The sequence below is a fragment of the Mastomys coucha genome, unplaced genomic scaffold (assembly GCF_008632895.1).
Source record: "Mastomys coucha isolate ucsf_1 unplaced genomic scaffold, UCSF_Mcou_1 pScaffold9, whole genome shotgun sequence".
NCBI classification, from domain to species: Eukaryota; Metazoa; Chordata; class Mammalia; order Rodentia; family Muridae; genus Mastomys; species Mastomys coucha.
The window spans coordinates 17,111,085-17,134,831 of NW_022196915.1; the positions used below are offsets into that span (position 1 = coordinate 17,111,085).

General features: G+C 52.6%; 1 protein-coding gene and 1 long non-coding RNA gene across 9 annotated transcripts in view; one reads left to right on the forward strand and one right to left on the reverse strand.

Annotated features, from left to right (window-relative positions):
• The window catches only part of Prkcd (protein kinase C delta), a 60,842-nt gene extending 37,595 nt beyond the window's left edge, over positions 1-23,247 (reverse strand). For 2 of the 6 annotated variants that reach the window (XM_031363052.1, XM_031363051.1), the window contains exons 1-9: positions 13,870-13,928; positions 6,770-6,892; positions 5,671-5,870; positions 4,207-4,267; positions 3,869-4,031; positions 3,745-3,776; positions 2,412-2,497; positions 2,044-2,173; positions 985-1,085 (exon numbers count right to left, since the gene is read on the reverse strand). In XM_031363052.1, the coding sequence (XP_031218912.1) occupies positions 985-1,085; positions 2,044-2,173; positions 2,412-2,497; positions 3,745-3,776; positions 3,869-4,031; positions 4,207-4,267; positions 5,671-5,870; positions 6,770-6,884 (888 nt within the window). In that variant the 5' untranslated portion in view covers positions 6,885-6,892; positions 13,870-13,928. Of the gene's footprint in view, positions 1-984; positions 1,086-2,043; positions 2,174-2,411; positions 2,498-3,744; positions 3,777-3,868; positions 4,032-4,166; positions 4,979-5,670; positions 5,871-6,769; positions 6,893-13,869; positions 13,929-22,997 lie in introns of those variants that run through there. The other 4 variants (XM_031363055.1, XM_031363053.1, XM_031363056.1 and 1 more) reach the window with 4 other exon arrangements.
• On the forward strand, positions 4,476-11,416 carry LOC116085417. 3 transcript variants are annotated; one of them, XR_004116537.1, is made up of 5 exons: positions 4,476-4,993; positions 5,705-6,400; positions 10,583-10,659; positions 10,786-10,942; positions 11,267-11,416. It is a non-coding gene; the product is annotated as an uncharacterized LOC116085417 (long non-coding RNA). The 3 variants fall into 3 exon arrangements; XR_004116536.1 differs by having other exon boundaries at positions 5,705-6,230; positions 10,578-10,659; XR_004116538.1 differs by having other exon boundaries at positions 5,705-6,230.
• Positions 23,248-23,747: the final 500 nt, after the last annotated feature.

Here is a 23,747-nt window from a genome sequence, read left to right on the forward strand (position 1 = left end):
CCCCCCCCCCCCCCCCCGTCTCACTCCTCCCTTCCACTGGCCCTGAGATCTAAAAGGCACAGATTATAGGCAGAAATTTAGTAAACTGAGCTATACCTTACTAAGCATTTAATAAATTGTCTAATCTCATTTTTAAGAATTTTTTTTATATTTGTGTATATGTGCATATGTCACAGGACACTCATTGCGATCAGAGGACAACTTGTAGGACTTGTTTCTCTCCTATTTTGTGTGTTCTATGGAGGGAACTTATGCTGTTAGGCTGTGTGGAAAAATGCTTTTACCCACTGAAACATCCTGCCAGCCACTAACTTCATATCTGGCTCTAGGTTTTCACTCTAAAGGTTTGTGTTATCCCTTAAGTTCCAGTCACATGTAAATATATACATACCACAAGAACCCAACACACACCATAAACTGTGCATTCACACACTACCACACATACACATAGCATATATATTATTATGTACATACAGTACAGACATGCATATGTAACATACGCTCCACATACTACATACCTACATTCCACACACTGCATACACACACCACTCACACTATGTAAACCTATCATATACACTATGTACATAGAGCATACATATGCACACAGTACACACTCTATATACCACACATGCCTAGCTACTACACTCTGGGAACACACACTACATACCAAATAAATATCATGCACACATACATGCATACATCTGTCAAACACACAACACCTACACTATACATATCATACATGGCACACACATAACAGTCCTTGTTTAAAATGTCCCAACACTCAATTTTACAGCCCCTGCCTCCCCTCAGGTACCCAACTGCCTGAATGATGAAATTTCCAAAGATAACAAGGCCACCTCTCTCTGCTGCCTAAATTCATCAACAATCTTCCAGAAGCCTCACTCACCTTAGGCATACTGTGAGCCCTGATACCCTCTGCACCCACTGCCCTATGTCCAGGTCCCTCCCACAGGCCCTGCCTACCTGGGTCACTTGATTCAAGGCCTCAGCCAAGAGCTTTTGGTTGATACCACACAGGTTGGCCACCTTCTCCCGGCATTTGTGGTGCACATTCATGCCACAATCTGCAAGAGACAGAGGCAGGCTCAGCTGTGTTAGGTCTCAGAAATGGACAGGGAAGGAGGAGGTGCAAGAGACAGAGGCAGGCCCAGCTGTGTTAGGTCTCAGAAATGGACAGGGAGGGGAGGAGGAGGGGGAGGAAGAGGGACACTTTTTGGACTGCTGAGCTTCTGGGGATGAGGGCATTTGAAACCATGATATTTAGTGGTTTAAATAAAAAGAGAAAATAGCTGGATGGAGTAACTCACACCCAAAATCCCAACAACTAGGAGGCTGAAGCAGGAGGACTGCTTTGAATTCAAGGTCAGCCTTGGTTACTGTGCGAGACCTTGTCAAAGAAAGAGAAAGAGGGAGAGAGAGAGAGGGAGAGAGAGAAGGGAAGAGATATGGTGTGAGGGAGGGGGAATAAGGGAGGGAGAGAGGGAGGATAGAGAGGTAGAAAAAGAGAAAGGGTGGGAAGGAGAGAGGAGGGAAAGGGGGAGAGAGGGGAAGAGAGGGAAAGAGAGAAGGAGAGGGAAAGAAAGAGGGAAATAGAGGGAGAGAGGGAAAGGGAGGGAAGAGGGGGATAGCTAATTATAACCTCTTTAACATCTTGGACAAGTGAGAAAGGCAGCTTTCTTCAGGGCCTTGAGATTCTCCTGAAGGGAAGCTTAGAATGGGGGCTGGGAGAGGGAGGAAGGCAGGCAGGGCCTGCTGGAGCATGGCAAGCCTTGGTTAAGCACTTCCATTCACTTGCTCTTCAGTGATGTGAGCTGTGCACTGGGGATGTAGCTTGGAGGCTTATGGTCTCCTAACAGTCAGGAAGGCCAGTGAGGAGGGGTTCCCCCCAAATGAAGAGTATCTACCTATCTATTGACAGATAAGGGTCCTCTGACTTTAGAGCCAGTATAAGAAGCATCAGGCATGGTGGTGGGTACTGGGGCTTAGGTTTGCGGGGGCCCCTGGGATCTGGGTAGCACACACCTTCACACTTTAATCCCTGCTTCACAAGTCCCCAAAGCAAACTGCCACAGTGGTCACAGAAGGTGGGGCTCATGTAGTTATAAATCTTGAATCGGTGAGGCATGTCAATGTTGAAGCGTTCTTTCTGGAACTGGAGGGGAAGGGTATCACAGGTAAGGGGTCACATGCCAGTTCTCCCAAACTGGGTTGTCATTTGTATAACAGGGTTCTACCAAGGTCTGGGAAACCCAAAGGCCCAAGGAACCCAGGCAAGATGCAAGGAGAGGCGAAAGAAAGTGAGGAAAGAGGGTGAACTCCACAGAGTCTAGGGTACCCATGGCCCTCCCCTCTGACAGTCCCCAGACCCCCACGCCCTGGGCCCAGCTCACGATGGTGTCCCGGCTATTGGTAGCAGTGCCAGTGCAGCGGCCGATAATCTTGTCAATGCATTTCTTGTGGATGGCAGCGTTGCATTCTTGAAGGGGCACAGGCCCAGGACAGAGCGACGGAGCGGGGGAGGCACCAAGAGAGGCAGAGTCGGAGCTGGCACTGCTGGCCAACTACAGCCCTCTACACAAAGCCAGCCTTCTCACTAGCCGCCCACACCCTCACCCTACACAGGCCTCAGCCTGGGCCTTTATTTTTCCCACTTCCTGCTAGCCTTTCCAGAGCAGCCTGAAAGGCATGGACAAGAGATGGGCCAATCTAAAAGGTTGTAAAAATTAGAGAAGGCTCAAGGACTCTCAGTAGTGAGGCGAGTGTGCGTGTGCGTGCATGCGTGTGGGGGGGGTTAGGGGTTCGGTGGGTAGAAGTGAGGCTGTATAGGAGCAAGAAACAGAGTCCCTCTTTCCCATTTTTTTATTCCAGATCAGCAAATAGCTGCTGAGCTCTCTTTCACAGGTACACATGACACACCCCCATACAAAGACACCTGTATATCCATACAGAGTTTGCATAATCACGACAACAGACTTTTTTGTTTATTTGTTTGTTTGTTTTTTGAGACAGGGTTTCTTTGTATAGCCCTGGCTGTCCTGGACCTCACTCTGTAGACCAGGCTGGCCTTGAACTCAGAAATCCGCCTGCCTCTGCCTCCCAAGAGCTGGGATTAAAGGCGTGCGCCACCATTGCCCGGCTGACAACAGACTTTTTTTTTTACTGAACATTCACCACCTGCTAAGCCCTCAAAACATAGCTTACATATTATCCAGTGGTCTTCACACTTGAATCTACTATCCATCGTTTATGGACAAGGAAACAGAGGCACCTGACCAGTGCTGAGAAACTTGACCAAGGCTGTACAGTTGTAGAGCAGCCTGGGCTTGCTCACACCTGCAGTCTGCTGAGTCACGGTGAAAGGAGTGCTCACGCTCACACCTATGCATCACACACATGCACCAATGACAAGCACACAAAGTCAAGGGAGGGCTAGTGAAGACCTCACACCCACCCCGGGGCAGAGATCTTATGTGTGTCCGTGCATAGTCTGCGGCCGGTTAAATCTCTACAACAGCTGATTTGGGGCAACAACCTGAGAACCTGCACAGAGTTGAGAAGGAATGCACAGAGCTGGCTCTGACTAGTTGCAACAAGCCAGCCTGGCACTGACTGACTTGAGCACACACACTCCTGTACAGAGGGCTCTTGTCCAGACCCAGGGACACAAACAGTGGCATGCGTCAGCACACACACATGCACACACCAAACAGAGGAAAGACTTACGCCTGCACTTGTAGCCTTGCTTGTTGAGGCCCCTGAAAGGCAAAGCCCCAGCAGAGTGAGTGAGGATGCTCCAGTTCAGTCTTCCCTTCCTGTGCCACCCCCAGCAGGGCTTACCAACCCTCACCAGACAAACTCTTTGCACACAGAACAGAAGGTGGGCTGCCCGAAGAAGGTGGCAATGAATTCATGGTTCTTGATGTAGTGGATCTTGGCCTGTTTAATGGCTCCACGGCGGTTCATGGTTGGGAACTTGGCCTCCTCCTCACTACGCATAGACTGTTTGCAATCTATGAGCCGTACAGTAAAGTCAGCTCCAGTCCATTAAAGTCAGTCCCCCCCCACCCTCCCCTCCCCGATCTCAGTCCCTCCCAAAATGGCCCCAACATATCCCCATGGGAGTTGCTTCCAGGTCTGCCTCTGACCTGGCAAATGAGCTTGTCCCTGCCCTGATAGGGGTCTTACCCCCATCCTCCAGGAAATACTGCACACACATCAGCACCTTGGCCTGAGGCTGCAGATCCAGCTGCAGGGGTGGGAGGGGGATGTCAAATCAGTGAGGGCGGGCCTGGCCCAGGTGAGACTCAGAACCCGCCCCATTGGCCTCCCTCAAGGCCAAGGGGGGGCCCTAGAGCCTGGCCAGACTCCAGCCTGTCCAGGGTGGGCAGAGCCCCGCCCAAGCCCCGCCCCACTTTGCACTCAGGGTATTATTACATTTGGGGAAGTGAAAGGATCCAGCCCACACCCTGCTAGGGCACATGGTCCAGGAACAGTGTGCAGGGGAACTCCCCACCCAACACCCATCTGCTCATGCAGACACCACACCACTATGCCTGACACACAAAACACCATGCTCTCTGAGACAGGTTCTTCACTAGCCCAGACAGTCTCGAGAGGGAAAGGCCTAAGCCTCTATCAGGACCTAGACCCAGTGATATTTCCTCAGGGAGAGCACCTGGCCGGGAGGCTCCTGTACCCCTGCCGAACTGGCTAAGAGTCGGAGCAGTTCTGTGACCTCCTCTTCTACCTAGGCTCCTTCACTCCTCATTAAGGTTGATCAGTGCTTCCAATGGTCACTGAGCCTTTTTAGAAAGTCATTTTGGCTGCAGAAGACCACAGGATTGTATTGGTTCTGGCATTCTGCTGCCAACAAGAACACTGCCACAGATGCACGTGGCCTCAGGCATGTGTTGCCAAGAATATCACCACAGATGCACGTGGCCCCAGGCATGTGCAGTCCTGGTTTCTGCAGGTGAGTGGGCAGACTGCCAGCTTCCTCCTCTTACCTCTTTTCTGCTAAATATGATGTTGGGTCCATGCTTGGCTAGACCTGCAACATCCTCAGCACACTCCTCCAAATAGGACCAACAGGTGCCTCTGAGAGAGAACCTGGTGCTAGGGTAGGAGCACAGCCCTTAACGATGCATACCCCGCCTTTTCAACATTAATCGGTGGGGAGAGTAAGTTGCAATTATGACGATAATGATAACTTCTTTCAGGACCTACAAGGTGTCAGATTGCAGTGTCTCCAGACTTTGTGGTGCTGGAGAGATGTTAGACAAACTATCACTGAGCTACATTCCCAACTCTAACTTTACATTTTTAAACTTTGAGACAGGATCTCATTAAGTTACCCAGCAGGTCCTGAACTTGTAACCATCTTGCTTCAGCTTCCCAAGTACATAGGATTATAAACCTAGGACACCACAACTGATTTACAATAAGCACTGGACATTAGTGCTCATTTTATCCGATGGGGACCTGGAAGTAAGATGTTTTTACTCCTTTTGATGGCAGTAGAAAGAGAGGCTCAGAGGGGCCAAGGACCTGGTAAATTGGGGCTGGGATTCAAGCTCAGGTCACAGCAGCTACAGAGTTGAGCTACTAGCACACATGCACACGCAAGACCCTGGCTCACAGGCCTCTCACCCAGAACTCAGCCTTGCCGTTGTTCTTCTTGCAGCGCTCAGCCAGTACTGACACACCCACGGTCACCTCAGACATGGGGTCTTCAGCTGCCCGCATCAGCACAATTTGGATGACACGGCCTTCATAGATGTGGGCATCGAATGTTGTCTTCCACTCAGGATACATGGTGGGCTTCTTCTGTACCAGTGTCTTCCCTCGATCTGCGACAGGGCCAGGCAGAGAAGTCAGACTGGGACTAGTCCCTGCTTCCCCGGACCTCCTTATCCCTCAATGCCACACAGTCTACTTTCTCTCCCACCCCAAGGATGTGCTATGGCTCTCAGGCATCACACTGAACACCCAGCAGCCTCTAGTGCCTAGAGGGCACTCTGTCAGGTCCCACTAAGTGCTTTGGTCTGCTGTTCCCTTTCCTGTGCTCCATTTCAACTTCCCTTTCTGTCTGCACTCACCCAGTGATCACATAAAAGAGCTGCCACAGGTCAGCCATGCCTGATGGCAAGGAACATGGCCTGGTCCTGTCTCAAGTCCCAGACAGAGACATGAACCCCTGCACTCCTCAGGTAAGCCACTAAGTCACGGCTGTGATGGGACTGACAAGGACAGAGACGGTGGTTCTGAACCCTCCGGCAATCAAGTGGCCTGACCCTAAGATTCAGAGAAGACTTCCTAGAGGAGGGGCCATCTCAGTCAGAACCTAACAGGTGCCTAGGCAGAAGCTATCAGGGAACAGGTGAGAAGACAGTGAAGGGCTCCCGCCAGTAAGCCACCCTGACCCGAGGCTCCCTCAGCACAGGACTCATCTCCTGTGACCTGTCCAGCTCTCCCTTCCAGGGGAAAGGACAAGGCTGAGTCAGTCCCGGAGCACTACAATAGCCTTAGTGTCCAGCACAGGGCCAGGCAGACATGTGGAAATCATGGTAGGGTAAAATTCAAGATGTGGGAGGTTCAATTTAACCACTGTGGGGTGTCAGGACTGGGTGCTTCTGTCTTCCTGCATCCTCAGCAGGGTAGTTCAGGAAGACAAGAAGGGTCTAGGGAAGAAGGTAGGCCTCCCTTCACTCTGAGCCCCATGCCCCTCTAGGGACTCTTCCAACCCTACCTGTGCTGAGTGCCTCCTTCATCTTCACAGCACAGAAAGGCTGGCTTGCTTCGTCCTCAACCTGCAGGGAGCCCAGCTCGTAGGAATTGAAGGAGATGCGCAGGAAGGGTGCCATGATGAAGCCTGTAGTGAGATTGTACTCGTGAAAGTATGAAGCCAAGGCAGTGGAGCAGAGACAGCCGAGAGAGGCGGCTGCCAGGGATGCTCAGCACCCACTCCCCAGGGAGCTCACACCAGTGGGACTGACCCACATGCTGTACCAAATGTACTTGTCCCTAGTGTCAATGGCAAAAGCTGGGCAGTCTAACATAAGTCTGGACTTGAAGCACCTCTGGTAAAACTAAAAGATGGGAAACCAGACCTGTTGAGCAACAGCTACCATGGTGGCTGCTTTTCTGTCAGTCTACCAGGCCAGAACATTGTCCCCATTCCTGAATGGGGCCCTAGAGGCATTTGAGCCTGTGATCCTTAGGCAATCATTTCTCATGGGCAATTCCTGAACAGCTGTACATGCCAGGGACCTCGTATGTGCTGGGCTCTGCACTCAGTGTTAGCAGCTGCCCTCCTGTCTCACTAGGCCCATGAAGCACCTCGTGAGTCTCTATTGATTTTGCTCATACACACCCAGGCAGAGGAGCATGGCAAACTGAGTCCTGTTTCATCAGCTAAAGGTCCCCATCCTGTAGATGGGGAAACTGAGACTCAGACTGAACCAGAACCGAAAGCTAGAGTTCTATAACTCTGCCTGGACCTGTCATACCCCACCCTTCTGAACAAGAACCCCTCAGGGTCACATGTCTCCTGCTTCTTTAGATTTCCTGCCCTTTCAAACTGAGAATGGAAGCAGTAACCACACAGGGAGAGAGGGGTGAGAGGACACAGTAAGGGATGTGAAAAGGGGATGCAGTTTCATATTCTCCAAATACAAAACTATTTTATTATTGAGTATATATACAAAGTATATATACAAATCTGGACTCAGGGCACCCTCACAAATACAAACACCCAGACATACACACACACACACACACACACACCACAGCCACTGCCCACCACTCTCACCACCACCACCACCACCACTACCACCACCACCACCACCACCACCACCACCACCACCACTAAAACAGCTGCCCAGTCTGAAGCAGCTCCCTCCAGCTCCTCAGCAGAACAGCAGCCAGGTCTGCCTGGAGCTTCCCAGTCCAGATGAGCTCACAGGAAACACTGACCTCAGCCTGTGGTCCAGCCCAGAGTGCCCAGCCAGAGCTCGGGGCCTGAGCCAGAACACAACAGAAGAACTAGAGAGGCCAGTCCCACCGACCCCTGCCCTGGTCTTGCTTGGACTCAGTAAAATTGAGAATAGGTGCTTGATGTCAGCCTGTGCCCACATCCCCAGGTCTGAAACCAGCAGGTGGGCAAATGCTTAGCACTAGACCAGTGCCCATGACAATTTGCAGGGTAGAAAAGGAGAAGCTGTGGGCTCCTCCTGGCCTGGAGCATGCCTTGACCTGTGTGGTGCTGGGCATAGGGGCCAACACATCTGCAAGAATAAGACTGTCCTGGTTTGCTCTCTGTGGCTGTGATAAACACCATGAACAAAGCATTGAGAGAATGGATTTGTTTCATCTTATAGCTTACGGGAACCTGGCTGTAGGACCCCACCAGAGACCAAATTGCTTACTAGCTTATTTTCCAGCTGCCAGCTTCCTCTCTTATACCTCCCCAGGAGTGGCACTGTCCACAGTGTCTACTGAGCCCTCCCACATCAGTCATGAAAATGCCCTACACACTTGCCTATTGGCCAATCATGAAAATGCCCTACAGACTTGCCTATAGGCTAATCCAATGGAGACATTTTCTCAATTGAGGGTCTCTCTTCTCAGATGATTTCAGATTGTGTTAAGTTCACAAAAAAACCTAACCAACACAAGAACTCATCTGTGTGTACATGTGAGGTGAGGGTATGTGGATATGTGCCATGATAAGAGGCCAATAAATGGTGGAATGAGACACAAGCTACATAGACCTGGCAGGGTCACTGCAGGAGTCTTGGACATATGCCCCAAATGCCCAAGGGAAAAAAGACATCTTGGACCTTCTATTGACCTGAGAGTCCAAGGCATCAAGGGGCTCAGAGAGTGCTTCCAGGGTCTGAAGTAATAAGCAGGGCCCTCATAGCACATACTTGCCATGGGCCTGTGTCCAGATAGCAAAGGCCAGGTCCCAGCAGGCACAGCTCTGCCTCCACCTCTCAATGAGAGAACCCAGAATTAAGTCAGGTAGTAAGCAGCATCTAGTACCTCAGAGGTAAAGCTGAGCAGGCAGGGGAAAAGTAGAAGGGCCTAGGCTCCTCCTCGGAGACACGAGATTAGAGTCATCCAGGTGGCAAAATGCAGGTCCTTAGCGCCACTGCTGCCTTGGCTATGTAGCTTTGCAGGCCTCTGGGGATCTGAGTCCCTGCAGCCTCAGATTCCAGATGAGGACTTGTCCCTGGCCTCTAGGCTGTCATGCTGAGAAGCCCATGAGGATAAGGGGCAACATCAACCTGAAGGGCGTAGGGCATCATCCCCATGCCCTATACATGTATATCCTCTCTGAGTCTGCTCATATCCCTCACTGTGCCTCTTCTATCTACCCACCAGTCAAGGAGGGCTGGGAAACTGTCCCCAATTCTGAGACAGGAAAATCGTGTCGGCAGGAACATGTGACAACTCATCCTGGACTGGGAGGCACTCCACACACTTGTGGCCAGCCTCTCCCCACAGCTCCCCCTGGTGTCGAGTTCTGCCTGCCTGCAGGCCCATGGCTTTCCTTACTCTTAGCTTGCCCTGGGCACAGAGAGTTGTGTGGAAGAGACAAGGGGTCAGAGCAGCCACAGGAGTGTGATGCAGGGCTCAGGACCTGGCTCATTGGCTACCCTTGAAGCTCACACTCATGGCAGCTTACTGTTACAAACCACTGAAGGGAAAACCACAACCACAGCAGGTCTGGGGCCCAGCCCTAACCTTGTATCCAGGCCACAGTGCTACCAGCACAGGGGAGCTATGGTCTTTGTGGGCTGCCATGAGACTACCCAACAGTCGTTCAGGGGTCAAATCACTCTGCCCCACATTCCTGGGACAAAAAGGAGGGCAAAGGCCCTGCTAACACCCACTTGGCTCTCCTTTGGAGTAGTCAGACCCCAGAAAGGAAACAAGACACGTGAGCAAGCTAGCATCTGCTTCCACCATACTGTGACCCTGAGAGAGGCTCTGGGCAAGTGTCCATCTGCACAGTGAAGTCAGGCTGCCCCACACAACCTTGCTGTATCTGAGCAGTGGTGAGAAGCACAAAGGCAAGGTGTGCTCATCATTTAAAAACCCTGTGCAAATAGGCCAGGTCCACAGGCCCCAAAGGAAGGACAATGGCTCAGCCCCAGGCTTTGCAGGCCCAGGGGACAGCAGGAGATACCCTCACGGCACTCCACAGGGAGCAGACAGGCCTTTCCCACTGTTGGGGGCTCTCAGTCTCTCTGTCCTGCTCCTCCAGTCTATGAGGAAGAGAGTCAAACAGAAGCTGCCAACCTCAGCTGACACATTTCTGAGAAAGACTGTCCTGTCCAAGATGTCAACACACTGCATTAGCCTTGTAATTATATTAGCTCACTTTGTCCCAGTGTAGCCCCGGGAAGTGCTTTCTGGATGAAGAAATCAAGGTTCAAAGACAGTAAATGACTTACTCAAGGTCACACAAGCCCTAAGTATGAATAAGTGGTGGGAAGGTTTGAATTGGGCCTGTCAGACGCTGGAGCTCATGTTCTTTCTATGCTAAGGAAAGATGAAAAGAGGAGAGGGCAGAGATGGAAACAAATATGGCAGGAACAGCACAAACACTTATGAGGACAGAAGAGCAAGGTAAGCATGCAGAACCCTGAGCTTGACCAGTCTATGCACCTATACTCACCCTGAGTCCTGGACGGGTCCTAGGCCAACAAGGATAGTACAGACCCCTGAACTGTTGTCTTTCCTCTATTTTTGAAGACCTGGGAAACTGGTCTGGGTCCCTGTCCTTGCCAGAGACCAGAAGCCTTGAGGTGAGGAAGGCAATGGCCAAGCCACAGAGACAGGTCACCTTCTCCAGAACAAACAGAAACTTGTTTCCAACCAGCCCAAGGCACGGAGAGAGGCTAGCCTCAAGGTGAGCTGGGAGGCACTGTTGGCATTCCCACTGGGTGGCTCCAAGTGTGGTGAGAAAGAGCAGAGACGGATTCGTCTACCTCCTTACAGAAGAGAGGGGGAACTGAGGGCAAGGTTCACATGAAAGGTCCAGCTCTCAAAGGGTTCCCTCTACCCTGGCCTGATTCTGCTTCACAGGCCATAGGATTATATCCACTGTATAGAGGGAAGAGCTTGGGTCGAGGATGGAGAAGAGGGGCCTAGATCAGACCTCTACAGCAAAGTGTGAACTGGCTCAAGAAACAGCAGTTGAAGGTACTGAGGGGTCGTCTGACTTCTTCCACAGATCCCTGGGCACTGACCCTCGAGGAGCCCTGGTCCTTCCTCACACAGCCTTCTACTACCCACACCTGCCTAACCTCAGACTGGCACCCACTGCCTGCCATGGAAAGTTTCATCTACTGCCAAGACTAGATGCAGATGTTGGCAAAATGGTGCCCTCCTGGTGCTGCCTCTCTCTCTGGTGTATAGGTCTGGCAGGGCAGAAGGAAGGGGAGAAGAACCAACATAGGGCTGTCACGGGGCAGGGAGAAGTAATGTGTGAGCAGGTGAGTGGAAAGCTGGCTCCGCAGTTGTAAAGAACAAGGGTAGGTATGAAGAGCAAGCAGGCAGGTCCTGTGAACAGGCAGGACATGACTGGCCGGGAGGCTGACTTCCATAACTGGATTCCCTGACAGAACCAAGTCAAGGAGGCCGTGGGCTTCCACAACTCAGGACACAGGCCCAGCAGGAATTGCAGGAAAGGAGAAGAGAAAGCCTTTACCAGAGCCCATGGTCTCAGATCACAGCCAGGTCCCAGCACAGGAATGCCTTCCATGGGACTGGCCTCATGTCCTTGCCAGGGCTCCTCCTTCTACCCTCCCCTCTCTCCATGGGACCAGCTCCCACCCATGTCCTCTCCTCCCAACTCTTCAACACTCTGCTCTCCCAGCCCAGGATGCTCTCCCAGCTGGACCTCTGCCCACAGCATGGCACCATCTCAGCTAGCAGTGTTCTTAGAAGCCAGGGCCCTCAACTTGGCTCCCTACCTGGCCCCATCCTGATCTCCATGTCAAATCCCTTTGGCTGCTTGGCACCTCACTTGCCAGCCCCTGTGACTCTGGACACACCCCCTTAGCCAGAATGGCTTTCTCCTCATGTACCTATCTAGATAGTTGGAAAGCCAGCCCTGGGGATCTTTGCCCACTCCTGGGGAAGGCAGCTGCTTCCCTATTGGTAGATAACCTGTGCCGTCTCCGGTATCTGATAACTTGGGTTTGTTGTAGATGAGGCAGTATCTCTGCCTCTAGCTTAGTCATCCTGGTCCTGGTTGCACGAAGTCCACTCAGCAATTCTACTACTAAAAGCAGGCACCAGAGCTCAGTGGTAGAATACTTGCTTGGTATACATAAGTTCCTGGATTCAATCCTTAGCACAAACAAACAAACATACACACACAGTAACAACAACCCTACACATACACACAAAACATGAAAATATGCATTAATTGCATGCAAGTGTGGTGGGCCCTGTCTGTCTGCAATCACAATACTAAGCAGGATTGGGAATTCCAGGCCAGCCTGGGCTACAGAAGGACCCTGCCTCAAAAACAAAAAGGATTCCAAACACAGTCCATGGGAATAGAAAGTGGACACTGGGTGGCATATTAGTACCTTTTCAACACATAAGAGTCGGGCTACCCTAAGAATCAAGTGGAAGCTGGGGTTTTCTCACAAGAAAACATGCATCCTTATTTTTCTGTACATGAGTCTGAACAAAACAGGGTGGGGGCTGGGGCCACCAGTAATCTGGGTGAATGGGAGGTGTTCCTCTGTGGATGCCCTAGGTCATCTTAAGGCTGTGTATGTTTCTCTGTGTGTCTACCTTTGACGGAAACTCCCCACACCCGACTGTATCTAAGTTAGTCAGTTTGCACACGTGTGGGCCCCAGATTACTCCCAGATCATCCAGCCAGTGATTGGTACAGACGAGAAGGCTGACAGAGTGCATAGCCTGGGGCGGGGCTAAGGAGTAGGATGAAAGCAGATGCGGGGAGCAAAAGGGCTGAAGTAGAAGCAGGGCTACATAGGTCTACGGGCTGGGGTGTCGGAGGATCTTCAGCCTGATATCACAGCGAGCCAGGTTCCTGGCTGCCAGTGGGTTCACAAGCCCTCTGCCAGCACACATGGAATAGGACCTCTTCAAGGGCACAGCCAGCACCAGGCGCAGAATTGTGGTCATCTAGCTGGCCCCAGATAGAGGCTCTCTGAGTTCAACCAGAGGGAGAGTGGCAGGAACCCATCCAGAAGAATCAAAAGCCTTTCATGGCTGAAGAGGTTTGCTGTGAGGAACCAGAGGGGAGAGGGAGTATCCAGGACTCTCCAAAAAACAGCCATACACATGCAAACTGACTAACCTAAATACAGTCGGGTGTGGGGAGTTTCTGTCAAAGGTAGACACACAGAGAAACATACACAGTCTTAAGATGGCCTAGGGCATACACAGAGGAACAACTCCCATTCACCCATTGCTGTCACATGTCAGCACAGAGCCAGGTATATGCACACACACACACACACACACACACACACACACACACACACACACATGGTATGATAAACATAATATACAGATGGGCAACAGACACACTGTAAACAAAGAGATGAACACAGAGGCCTGGAAGGACCTTGCACACCTGATTAGGTTCTGGCACCAAATATAGCTTTTCCTGTCTTATTACACTTGGGCACAATGGCTGAGAGAAAAGGAGGGACTGGGAAGGATAGCAGGGGACCAGGCCAGGATGGGCTTGCCTCTTCAGGAGGCCCAAAGACAAGTCCAAAATGTGGAAGAGAAGGGACCAGCTGGTCAGGCACATCCTAGGACAGGCCTCTTAGCAAGCCTACTCACCTGCAGGCCCCTGAGGGGAAGCGAGCTGAAGCTGGAGCTTACAGGTGGCAGTCACAAGCCTGGCAAATGAGAGGAGGACATTAAGTACTGTGGTGTGGGCAGCACACAGATGACCTCCAGGAGCCCCAGGCTTACACTGCATAAGATGACCAAGAGGTTGAGCAATTAAACCAAAGCCACAAAGCCAAAAGGGGTCGGGGTGGGGGAGACTGGAGGCACAGGAGGGGGAGGGAAAAAGTCTTCTGCCCAGACTCTTAGACCTGTCCATCAGACTTGTAAGGGGGAGGGGCCTTAGATGCTGGTTCCAAGCCCATATCTTACTCCAATTCTCCCCCCACTCAATGAAGGTCCCCAGAATGCTCAGATTCATAACCCTAAACTGTTTTCTGCCTGGGAGAAGGCAAATGGCCACTTCAGTTTTTTGCTGTCTATAGCCTTCAAGATGGCAGTGGGCAAAGAGCATCCACAAGGTGTGCCACCTCCTCACAAGTTTACATACAGAAACTGGTGAACTCAGGCCTAAATGGGCTGGGTGGATGTAGTTCAGAATGTGGCAAGCTCTTTAGTGTGCCCATCTGCAATATGGCATTGATCGTCCCCATATACCATGCTGAACAGAGAGACTGGAATGAGGCAGTAATATACACAGAAGCTGTCAACTCTGCCTGGCCCTCTCTCCCACCTGTCCCACCACCCATCTCCAGCTGTTCTCAGTCCTCCTAGGGTTAATCCAGCTGTGGCATGCCCTGGGCTTCTAGATACTCTAGGATCCCACCTAGCCTAGTATAGTTGAGTTCATGGGCAAAGCCCAGGTCAGCAGGAGCTGCTCACGGTCTAACAGTCTCCTTGTCTTGATAATCTAGACCCCTACGCTTTCTCTGCAGAGAGCCTCCTACCCTGTACCCAAGAGCCCCACAGTCTACACCACATAGACATCTGATCCAACCTTGGCCTAGTGACTGGCCTGTTTACTCAACATGGCTATAGAAGTGATCTAAAGCTTCCGTGGCTGTTGTGAAAACAGCAGCTCAGAGACCACAGGCCTGCCCTCCTGGCCCCTAGGCAGGGACCTTTGACAGACAGCTGTTCTATCTTACACCTGAGGTCTTTCAAGCTTTCCCACCAAAGGGAGGGGTGGCTCTTCCCTATCCGGCTTTAGATTCTCAGGTCTCATTTTGGACCTAGAACCCTGTACTGTGGGTTTACATGCCTCCCTAGCCCTCCAACCTCACCACATGAATGACTCAAAAATGCCCAGATCAGCCCACAGTAGCCTACTGGTGTCCCACTTCATGTGTCCTTATCTGCCAGGAGTGCCCACGCTCACAGTCATCAGGCCAGAAACCTGGGGCCTGTTTTCTGCTTGCCTGCCTCCCCCCCCAAACACCCCCCCCCTGCAGCCTACTCCCAAGTCTGCCTTTGTAGCAAGCCTCAAGGCCTCTCCTGCCTCTGCCTCCTACTCCAACCTGGTCCCTACTGCTAAGCTGGAATGGACACCTGCCTGCCTACTGCTTACCCTCCCTTACTCTGGCTCTCACAGTCCCTAGGCCCCAGCTCTAAACTGGGCTTTCAAGACGTTTCAGACAGTAAAGCAAACCCTGTCATCCCCGACTCTGCTCCTAGTGTTTCCCACCAAATCCATCAACCTGTAGCCTTGACCTCCCTGATCTGGGCAGTTATCCTGTCCTCAGTCCTGGCTATAGGGATCCCTTACACTTCCCTGACAAACAAACTTCCTTCTATGAGGAGCCTCTGTGGGCAGTGTTCTGTCTTCCTATACCCTACCCATGACAGTAGCTCCTTCCCATCATTCAAATCTAACATGGACGCCCCTGTTCTGCCCATTTCACAGATGAGGCAACAGAGGCTGAGAACGGTCTAGTCTCTCTGGCTTGGATACATAGCCAGGAATATCTACATCAGAGAATGCCTGATGTTGCAGAGGTCTTGCCTCTGCACCTTCAGGATGTTCTCCCTCACACTCAGCATAGGCTTTCATTGATCTCCACTCCTCTGACCTCCTGGGCCTGCATGTCACACCCCCATCCTTACCATTCTTTGTAACCAGAGACTCTCAGCCTCTTGGTCCCAAACAGCAATGGGCAAAGATGAGCTGACTCCTCTGTATTCCTGGGACGTGGAGACCCCTCCCACCAGCTGCCACAGACCGGTGATACAACGTGGATGCATATATGGGATGCCCCACTCTCCAACCTACGCAGTCCCAGATAGCTAACCCTTCTCTGATGACTCCAGAGGTCCCAAGGATAGGCAGCCTGGTAAGAGGGCTCAACACCCCCCTCTTCATTCTAAACCCAACATCCTGCAGGGTTTAGAAGGTGGAGAGGAGCTGAGGGGAGCCCTAAGCAGCTGGCTGTGGGCTGCTTTTCTCCATCTCTTCAACCACGGCTGAGATCTATCTTCCTCACTTTGAGAGGGAGTGAGGGGATACAAGTAGGAGCAGGCTGTGCAGCTGACTGCCTAGCTCCTCTACCCTGGGCTCCTTCTGAAGAGGACATGGGACCCACGGATGAGTACAGCTGTCCCCAAAGCCTACTAATGGGGGTGGGAGCAGAGCTGACAGAATGGGGGGGGCGGGGAGTCAGAGACCTGACTTCTCAGCTGGGTTCCAGGCCAGACACCAGGCCAGTCCTAGCTCATCAAACAAGAGTGTCCCATTATCAGTATCACTAGCTAGATTTGAATACTCTGCATGCCTTTAGCTCCTGCTATGTTGTTGTTGTTGTTTTCCACAGTGTTTCTCTGTGTAGCTGTGGTTATCCTGGAACCTGCTTTGTAGACTCACAGAGATCTCTCTGCCACTGCTTCCAGAGTGCGGTGTACAACCACTGTCCAGCCAGTTCCTGCTATTTTGCATATATTATCTTGTTTCCCAAATAGTCATAGAAGTAGGTATAAACATGATTTTGTCAGAGAAGGAAACCAAGGTCCTGAGCGTAGAAACCATTCACACAGATTTATCCATATAGGTTTGGTGAGACCTAATGGAATGCAGGAGAGTCACTGCTACCCTCAAGGTGCTGAAGTCCCTGTGCGTCAGCTTATAGGCTTGAAACAAGAGAGGAGCTGGGGCCATGGGGCTGCAGGAGGCTCGCTGTTCTTAGGCCCCTGTCTCCCACCACAGTTCCAGACAAGCCCGGACAGTCTTGGAACAGAAAACCTGGTCAGTTGGCCTAACCCACAGCAGATCCTGCTCCCCTCACAGGCAGAGCTGGGGTGAGGCAAGCCACGGGCGGAGCTGGTCAATCCCACTCTGAAACCACTTCCTGGGCAGCCCAGAGGAAGTGAGTGTCAGGAAACATCTTGGACCAACTGGGTCTCTTCTCTGGGCCCAAGTCATGGAGAGTGAACCCCTGGAGAAAAATGCCCAACTGGCTCCAGAGTTCAGTAGTTCCACTCTCTCCAGGCATAGTGTCAGGACAGGACAGCTGTAGGTCCCCCACTGGCCTATGGCCACCTTGGCCCCATGACCAAACAGCCCACTCACTTCCTCTTCTGTGGTAGTAGCCACAACTTGCAGCAGCTGACAGGACCCATCCTCCACACATGTGCCCCTATCTCCAATGCCAAACCCTGGTGAGCCTTGGGGCCTGGGTCATGTGGGCAGATACCCTTCCCAGTGTAGCCTAACTTCCTCTAGCCCTGGTGATCTTTTTTCTTTCTGTTCCGCACACCCGCACCCCCAACCCACCCCCTGCCGAGGCAAGGCTTCTTTGTGTGGCCCTGGCTATCCTAGAACTTGCTGTAGACTAGGCTGGCCTCAAACTCACAGAGCCCCACATGCCTCCTTCTCCTAAGTGCTGGGATTAAAGACATGGGTCACCACCACCCAGCTAGCTCTGGTGATCTTACCTATACCTGGAACTTCATTGTCAGGTGACAGACTCTGGTTGCCAGAGTGGGTAATGGTCCTGACCAGGGTTACCTACCTAGCATGGGCATGGTGTGACGTGTGTGAACACTCACAGCAGGGAGCCTCTGTACCACCGTACAGAGTATGTCCCTTGAAGAGATGCATGTGGACTAGTGTGTGCTTATGTGTAGGCAGCATGTGCCTGAGGCGAGCATGTCTAGTGCCGCTTGACTTTGTCTACCTGTGTGGGCACGTGTGTGCCTCTGCCAGCCTGCAGCCAGGTGATGTTTTGAGTTTTGCAGTGGGCAAGTTCCAAGGTTAATGCAACTGAGGCTAAGTGATGGGAAGAGCTGGCTCCCCTGACTTTAGGCAGCTGAGAACCCCAAGCAGATCAAGTCCTCTCCTCCAGGATCAGGGTAGGTGACCAGACAGAAGACTCAGTGAAGATGCTGACCTTGCTCCACCCCCACTGGAGTGAGAACCCCGACCTCCTCCCTCACTACACTGAGGAAGCTTCAAACACCCCCACACTGTGGCTAACATCCTGAAGAATAGGAATGGGGGCTGATCAAGGGAGATTCCTAGAGGGAGACCATCCTTGCCAGCCTGTTCCAACACTCCCCAGATTCCAGCACATACATTCATATCCCCATACATGTATAAGTGCATATGTGTGTGTCTCTGCTCACCGGGGCTTCTCCAGTCACACACACAACTACTTCCTTCCTCCCTCCTTCTTTCTGTCTCTTCCATCTTTCTTTTTCTGTTTGTTTTGGGTGCTGGGGTTTCTACCAGAGCTTCACACACACTAATAAGCACACTACCACAGAGCTACAGCACCAGATTCATAGAACTTTATTGCAACAGGGGCTCAAAGAAGCAAGGCTGGCCCCACAGGGGGCATGTTAACTTTAGAGACTCATTGCCTTCCCTGGCATTCCTCAAAGACCATGCTCAGCTGAGCCCAGCCCTGAATCAGGAGGCTGAGAAGATGGAGGGATAACCAGGAGACCACTCAGTCCTTTTGGGAGACTCCATTCTATTCCCAAGCCAGCATTCAACCTGCCATGGGGCATAGGTGAGCTTGCTGCCTTCTGACATGAGGGCAGTTTGAGGCACCATGGAAAAGCTGACGCCTCCTCCCTAACCCCTGGTTTACATACTACTTTCCCTCCAACTGACCAAAAACAGTGTCATCGCTCCTTTGCCCCTGAGTCCTGACTGGTTCCAGTCTGCTGAGCTTCAAGGCCAAAGCTACAATCAGGTATCAGGCAGGAAGCCCCTTATATACAAAAAAGCAAAGGGCACCTCCCCTGGACACTCTGCTTCACAGCCAGAATGTACCAGGATCCAGCCAGTCCCACTGGAAGCCAACAAGTCTTGAAGAGGAAGGGCGCCCTGGCACACTGCCCATCTGCCTGAGATGACCGACCTATCTATCCTACCTGGGCTCCCAGCTCCTGCTCATCCTGGCTCCTGCTGGGCTGCAGCTACTCACTAACCACCAGAAGTAAGTAGGCCCAACGCCCTTGCCTGGGCCAATTCCCAGCAGACCTGTAGGAACAGGAGAAAACAGCTGAGCTGGAAAGCACAGCCAAGCAGGCCCCAGCACCAGCCAGTCTCTACACGGCCAGCACAGGCCCCGGCACCAGCCAGCCTCCACACGGCCAGCCCAGGCCAGCTCAGCTCTGCTGGGCGAAAGGAGGTCAAGACTGACTTTCTAATGGCCATTAGGCTCAAATTCTCTTGGAAACCAGCTATGTGTTCCTTCGATGTTAGAGTCTAGAACACTGTGTCCTTGCCCTTAGAATAACATTTCTAGCATGGTAAGGAGACCATGGAACACAGGAGTGTGAAGAATACTTGGTCTGACCCTCCTGTCAACAAGGGAGCTCTAAAGGTTTCGAAGTTGCAGAGTGCAACCAAGAACCAACCTCAGATAATTCCTTTGAGCCTATATGTATATATATATATATGTGTGTGTGTGTGTATACACATATATACAAATATACGTATATGTGTGTGTGTGTATGTATATATATATATATATATATATATCTGGTGGGGGGAGGTCTCATGTAACCCAGGCTGACTTCAAATTCACTATGTAAACCAGGTAAGCCTTTTTTTGAGAGCGGGTCTCTGTGTATCCCTGGCTATGAAATCCCCTTCCTCTGCCTCCTAGGTGCTGGGATTAAAGGCATGTGTCACTAGGCCCAGCTCTAAGCCTCTTTTTTTTATGTGGAGTAAAATGTTACTGCTCCACTGCCAAGGTGGCTCTGAGGCTTGAAGATGTGTCCTGCCAACTCCTGTGCTAGAGTCACAGTGAAGTAAGCGATGGCCAGGCTATGGTGGAACACAACTGTAAGCCTAGCCGCTCAGAAACCTGAGGCATAAAAAGCAAAAGTTCAAGGCTAGCCTAGGCTACATGGAAAGTTCAAGGGCAGCCTGGGCAACCTAATGAAATTTTGTCTCAAAAAAAAAAAAAGTTTAAGATGTAGTTTAGCAGTGCTTCCAGTATGACCTTGGGTTCAATCTTCAGTACTACCAAAAATGCCAGAGAGATGAGAGAATAACAGATGGATAGTGACCCATCTAGGTCCTTGTTTTGAAGTCCCAGGTGATTCTCACATTACAGTTGCACCATTATACAGCTGAGAAAACTGAGGTCCAGAGATATCCTGAACCGGTGGAATGCCAAAAGCAGCACAATGCGCTGGCCTAGGTTTCCTGGCATTTCCACTGCAAGCTCCGGGAGCTAGAGACCCCATTGCTACTTCCTGGAGGCAGTAGCAGCCTTGGGCTTTATCTTTCCATCAGTTCTTCAAATTATTTCTAGTTTAAATTTAAACTCCAATTAGCTGTGCCAGATAAATGGTGTCAGAGCCCGGCAGTAGTCACAGTTCTGAGTCACCCCACGCCCCCCATCATAGCTCCAGAGACTGGGGGCCGCTTGGGTGGGGCTGACCAGAGGTGGGTCCTGGCACTAAGAAGAAGCCCTCCCTGCAAGCAGCCTAGTCAGAAGAGGCAACCTACACGCCATGTGTGGGAAATACGATTGGGAACTCTCTGGGTTTTCATTCATCCCAGATTCCAGAATGGGACACACAGCTGGGGACAGGCCCCATGTAAGCCTTCACATGCTCACCACTCTCAGTGTGGCCAAGACTGCTGAAGAGCCACCGACCTCTGAGTCCTCACTTTCTCCACCCCACAAAAGACAAAGGACACTCAGTGTAGCAAGGCTGAGCTTGGGACTCCTGCTCTTAAAGGGCATAGTAAGTATTTTACTCCATTGCTTTTTGGTCCAGAACCTGAGTCTCAATCATCCCACTATAACCCCAGGACTCATCCCTAGCTCTCTCCATCTCTCCAGGAGCCAGGGCTGGGCTTGTGCATGCCAAGCACACACCCAGTGCCTCCTGCTCCCATAAACTCACGGGCAGCCGGATACTCACTTTCCCTCCTCACCTCCTAGCACACCCCTCCTGTTGCTATTATCCACACTCAGCCACTCTGTTACGACAAGCCCCATCATTCCTCAATACACACCCGCAGTTTCATACAGTCAGTGAATCTCCTACCAGTCACCCTCTCCTACCAGAATTCTATACTGCCGTGTCACCTTCCACACAGTCCTGTCATATACCCGAGCCTTTACAGTATCATACAAAGATACTGTCACTGAGAAACAACACACACACACACACACACACACACACACACACACACACACCAGCCGCCCTCTGCTGGCCTGTTCACCACACCCCAGCCTAATCCATAGCAGGAACGAGGAAACCCAGTCCTCTTCTCTGTACCTGATCAACTTGGTCACAGAAGATCAGCAGCAGAGGAAGAAGAACCGAGTATGATTAGATGCATGCTTACCCACGAGCCTAGGGGGTCGGCACATCAATAGTGTGGGCTCCCACAAAGGAATGAATGTACTCATAGCCAGAAGGTTATCATGATATAATGTACAGACTTTTGGGACACACAAGGTTGCAGACATATGAGCAAATCAAGGCACAAAATACAGAGGGGAAGCCTCTACATACAAGACATGATTATGAGGCACACATCGAGCTTCAGAACCCACAGTCAGCCATATAAGTACATGCAAGTCACACGTGAAAAGACGCATTCACAGGGGAAGTCCCACCATGACAAATAATACACAAGGAGACAAGATACACACCATACCCACAAGTCCAGACACAGAACAAGTACAGCAACAGAAACCAGACTCCTCCGAGGACCCAGGGTAGGGGCCAAAGGAGAAAGGAATCTTTCTAAGGACTCATTCTAAATCCTCCAGGTTTGAGTGGGGCGCTTAGCGAGGCTCCCTTCTCTCCCCGCCCCTGTACCGAGGTTGTTGGGGAAGTGGGAGCAGTTGTGAGGGTGCTCCCTCTCCACTGCCAGCCAGCAGGCCAGGGCATTCCCGTCATTGCTGTCCTCATCACCTTACTGGGCCCCCAGAGGGAGTGGCGTCTCTCCACTGGGACAGAGACTGACAGCACCAGGCAGAGCCTACCCGGGAGAAGGGGCTCGGAGGATCAGAGAGGACAGGGGAATGGTGGAGGTTGGAGCCACGCCCAGCCCAGAGACAGATGGAAAGCCAAGAAAGACACCGAGACTGAAAGAAGAGATAGGGCGAGGAGGCGGCGCCGAGAGAGTCCGCCCGCCTGGGACCCGAGAACTGGGGGCTAGGAAGACCGGCGGCCCGGCCTCCGCCCGGTGGTGGAAAAGACCGGAGAACGAACTGGCAGGGGCGGGCGGGCGAGCGTGGGCTGGGGGTGCGGCTCTGGGAGGACCGGGTCGAGGGGGCGGCGGGTCTGGTGGGGGTGGGGAGACGGAGTACACGGACGGCGAGGGGCAAACAGACCTGGCCTGGGAGCAGAGGACCAGGCAAGAGGAGGTGGGGACCGACGAACGTGCAGAGGCCCCGGGAAGATTCGAGAAGATCGGACGGACCCTCAGCGGGGCTGAAGACACACAGAGGGGGTAAAGATGATGGGTGTAGTAGGGCCTGGACTCCAGCCGTCGAAGAGAGGGTCAGACCGACCAGAGTACCGATGCACGGGTGGGTCTCCGTGCTCGGCGGGACTTTGGCTGCTCGTGGCTCAGTTTCTCAGTTTCACAACCGGGAGCCGGAGAAGGGGGAAAGGAAACTACCGGCGAGAGAAAGGGAGGAAAAGGCCGCTGCGCCCTCGAGTTAACTCGGACCTCGCGCCCGGGCCCAGCTCTCACTCACCTCTCGACGCAGAGCCAGGCGCCAGGGGTCCCGGCGAGCCGGGGTCTGTCTCGTGGCGCGGCTCTCCTGGATGCGCGTGGACGGGGAGGTCGGCACAAGTCTGATCAGGACGGACCCGGAGGCCAGTGGGGACCGCCCGGGTCCCGGCACGAAGAGTAGATGTCCAGGGGCCGCTCGCGGGATCCCCCGGGCCGCCGCCTCCTGCTCTGGCGCCGCGGCACACGGAAGTGCGAGGGGGCGGGGCTGCGCGACCTCACCCAGGTGCCGGCCCCGGTCCCGCCCCCACTCAGGACCCGCCCCACGGGCGCCCGCCCCTTCGAAGCTCCGCCCACGTTGAGCCGGGGGTCCAGCGCGTCTCAGCCTCTTTCAGTTGCAAATCCTTCGGTCCCCAGATCTGTTAGCCGTCTCGGGCTCTTGTGGCGCCTCGCCTGCCTGTGGCACGCAGGCCATCCCATTTCAGGGGACTATGTTATAGAAGAGGACTCCGAGGCCAAATTGGGGGGCACAGCACACGCCATGGAGACCGGGAGGTACCGGCGGGGCTTCCCCAACTACTTGCGCCCACGCCCGGGACTCCCCACTGGCCAGCTGGCTCGCCTAGCCTGGCCTCATTCCTCTTCCTGCTGGCTTGAGCAGAGCCACGGACGGGCTCAGTGCCCGCCGCCAGGCCTGCCGATTCCAGCCCTGCCCGAGAGAAGGAACTGGGAGGTCTCCAGGGCGAGAGGCTCTAGCCAGTCTCTCTCCGCACTG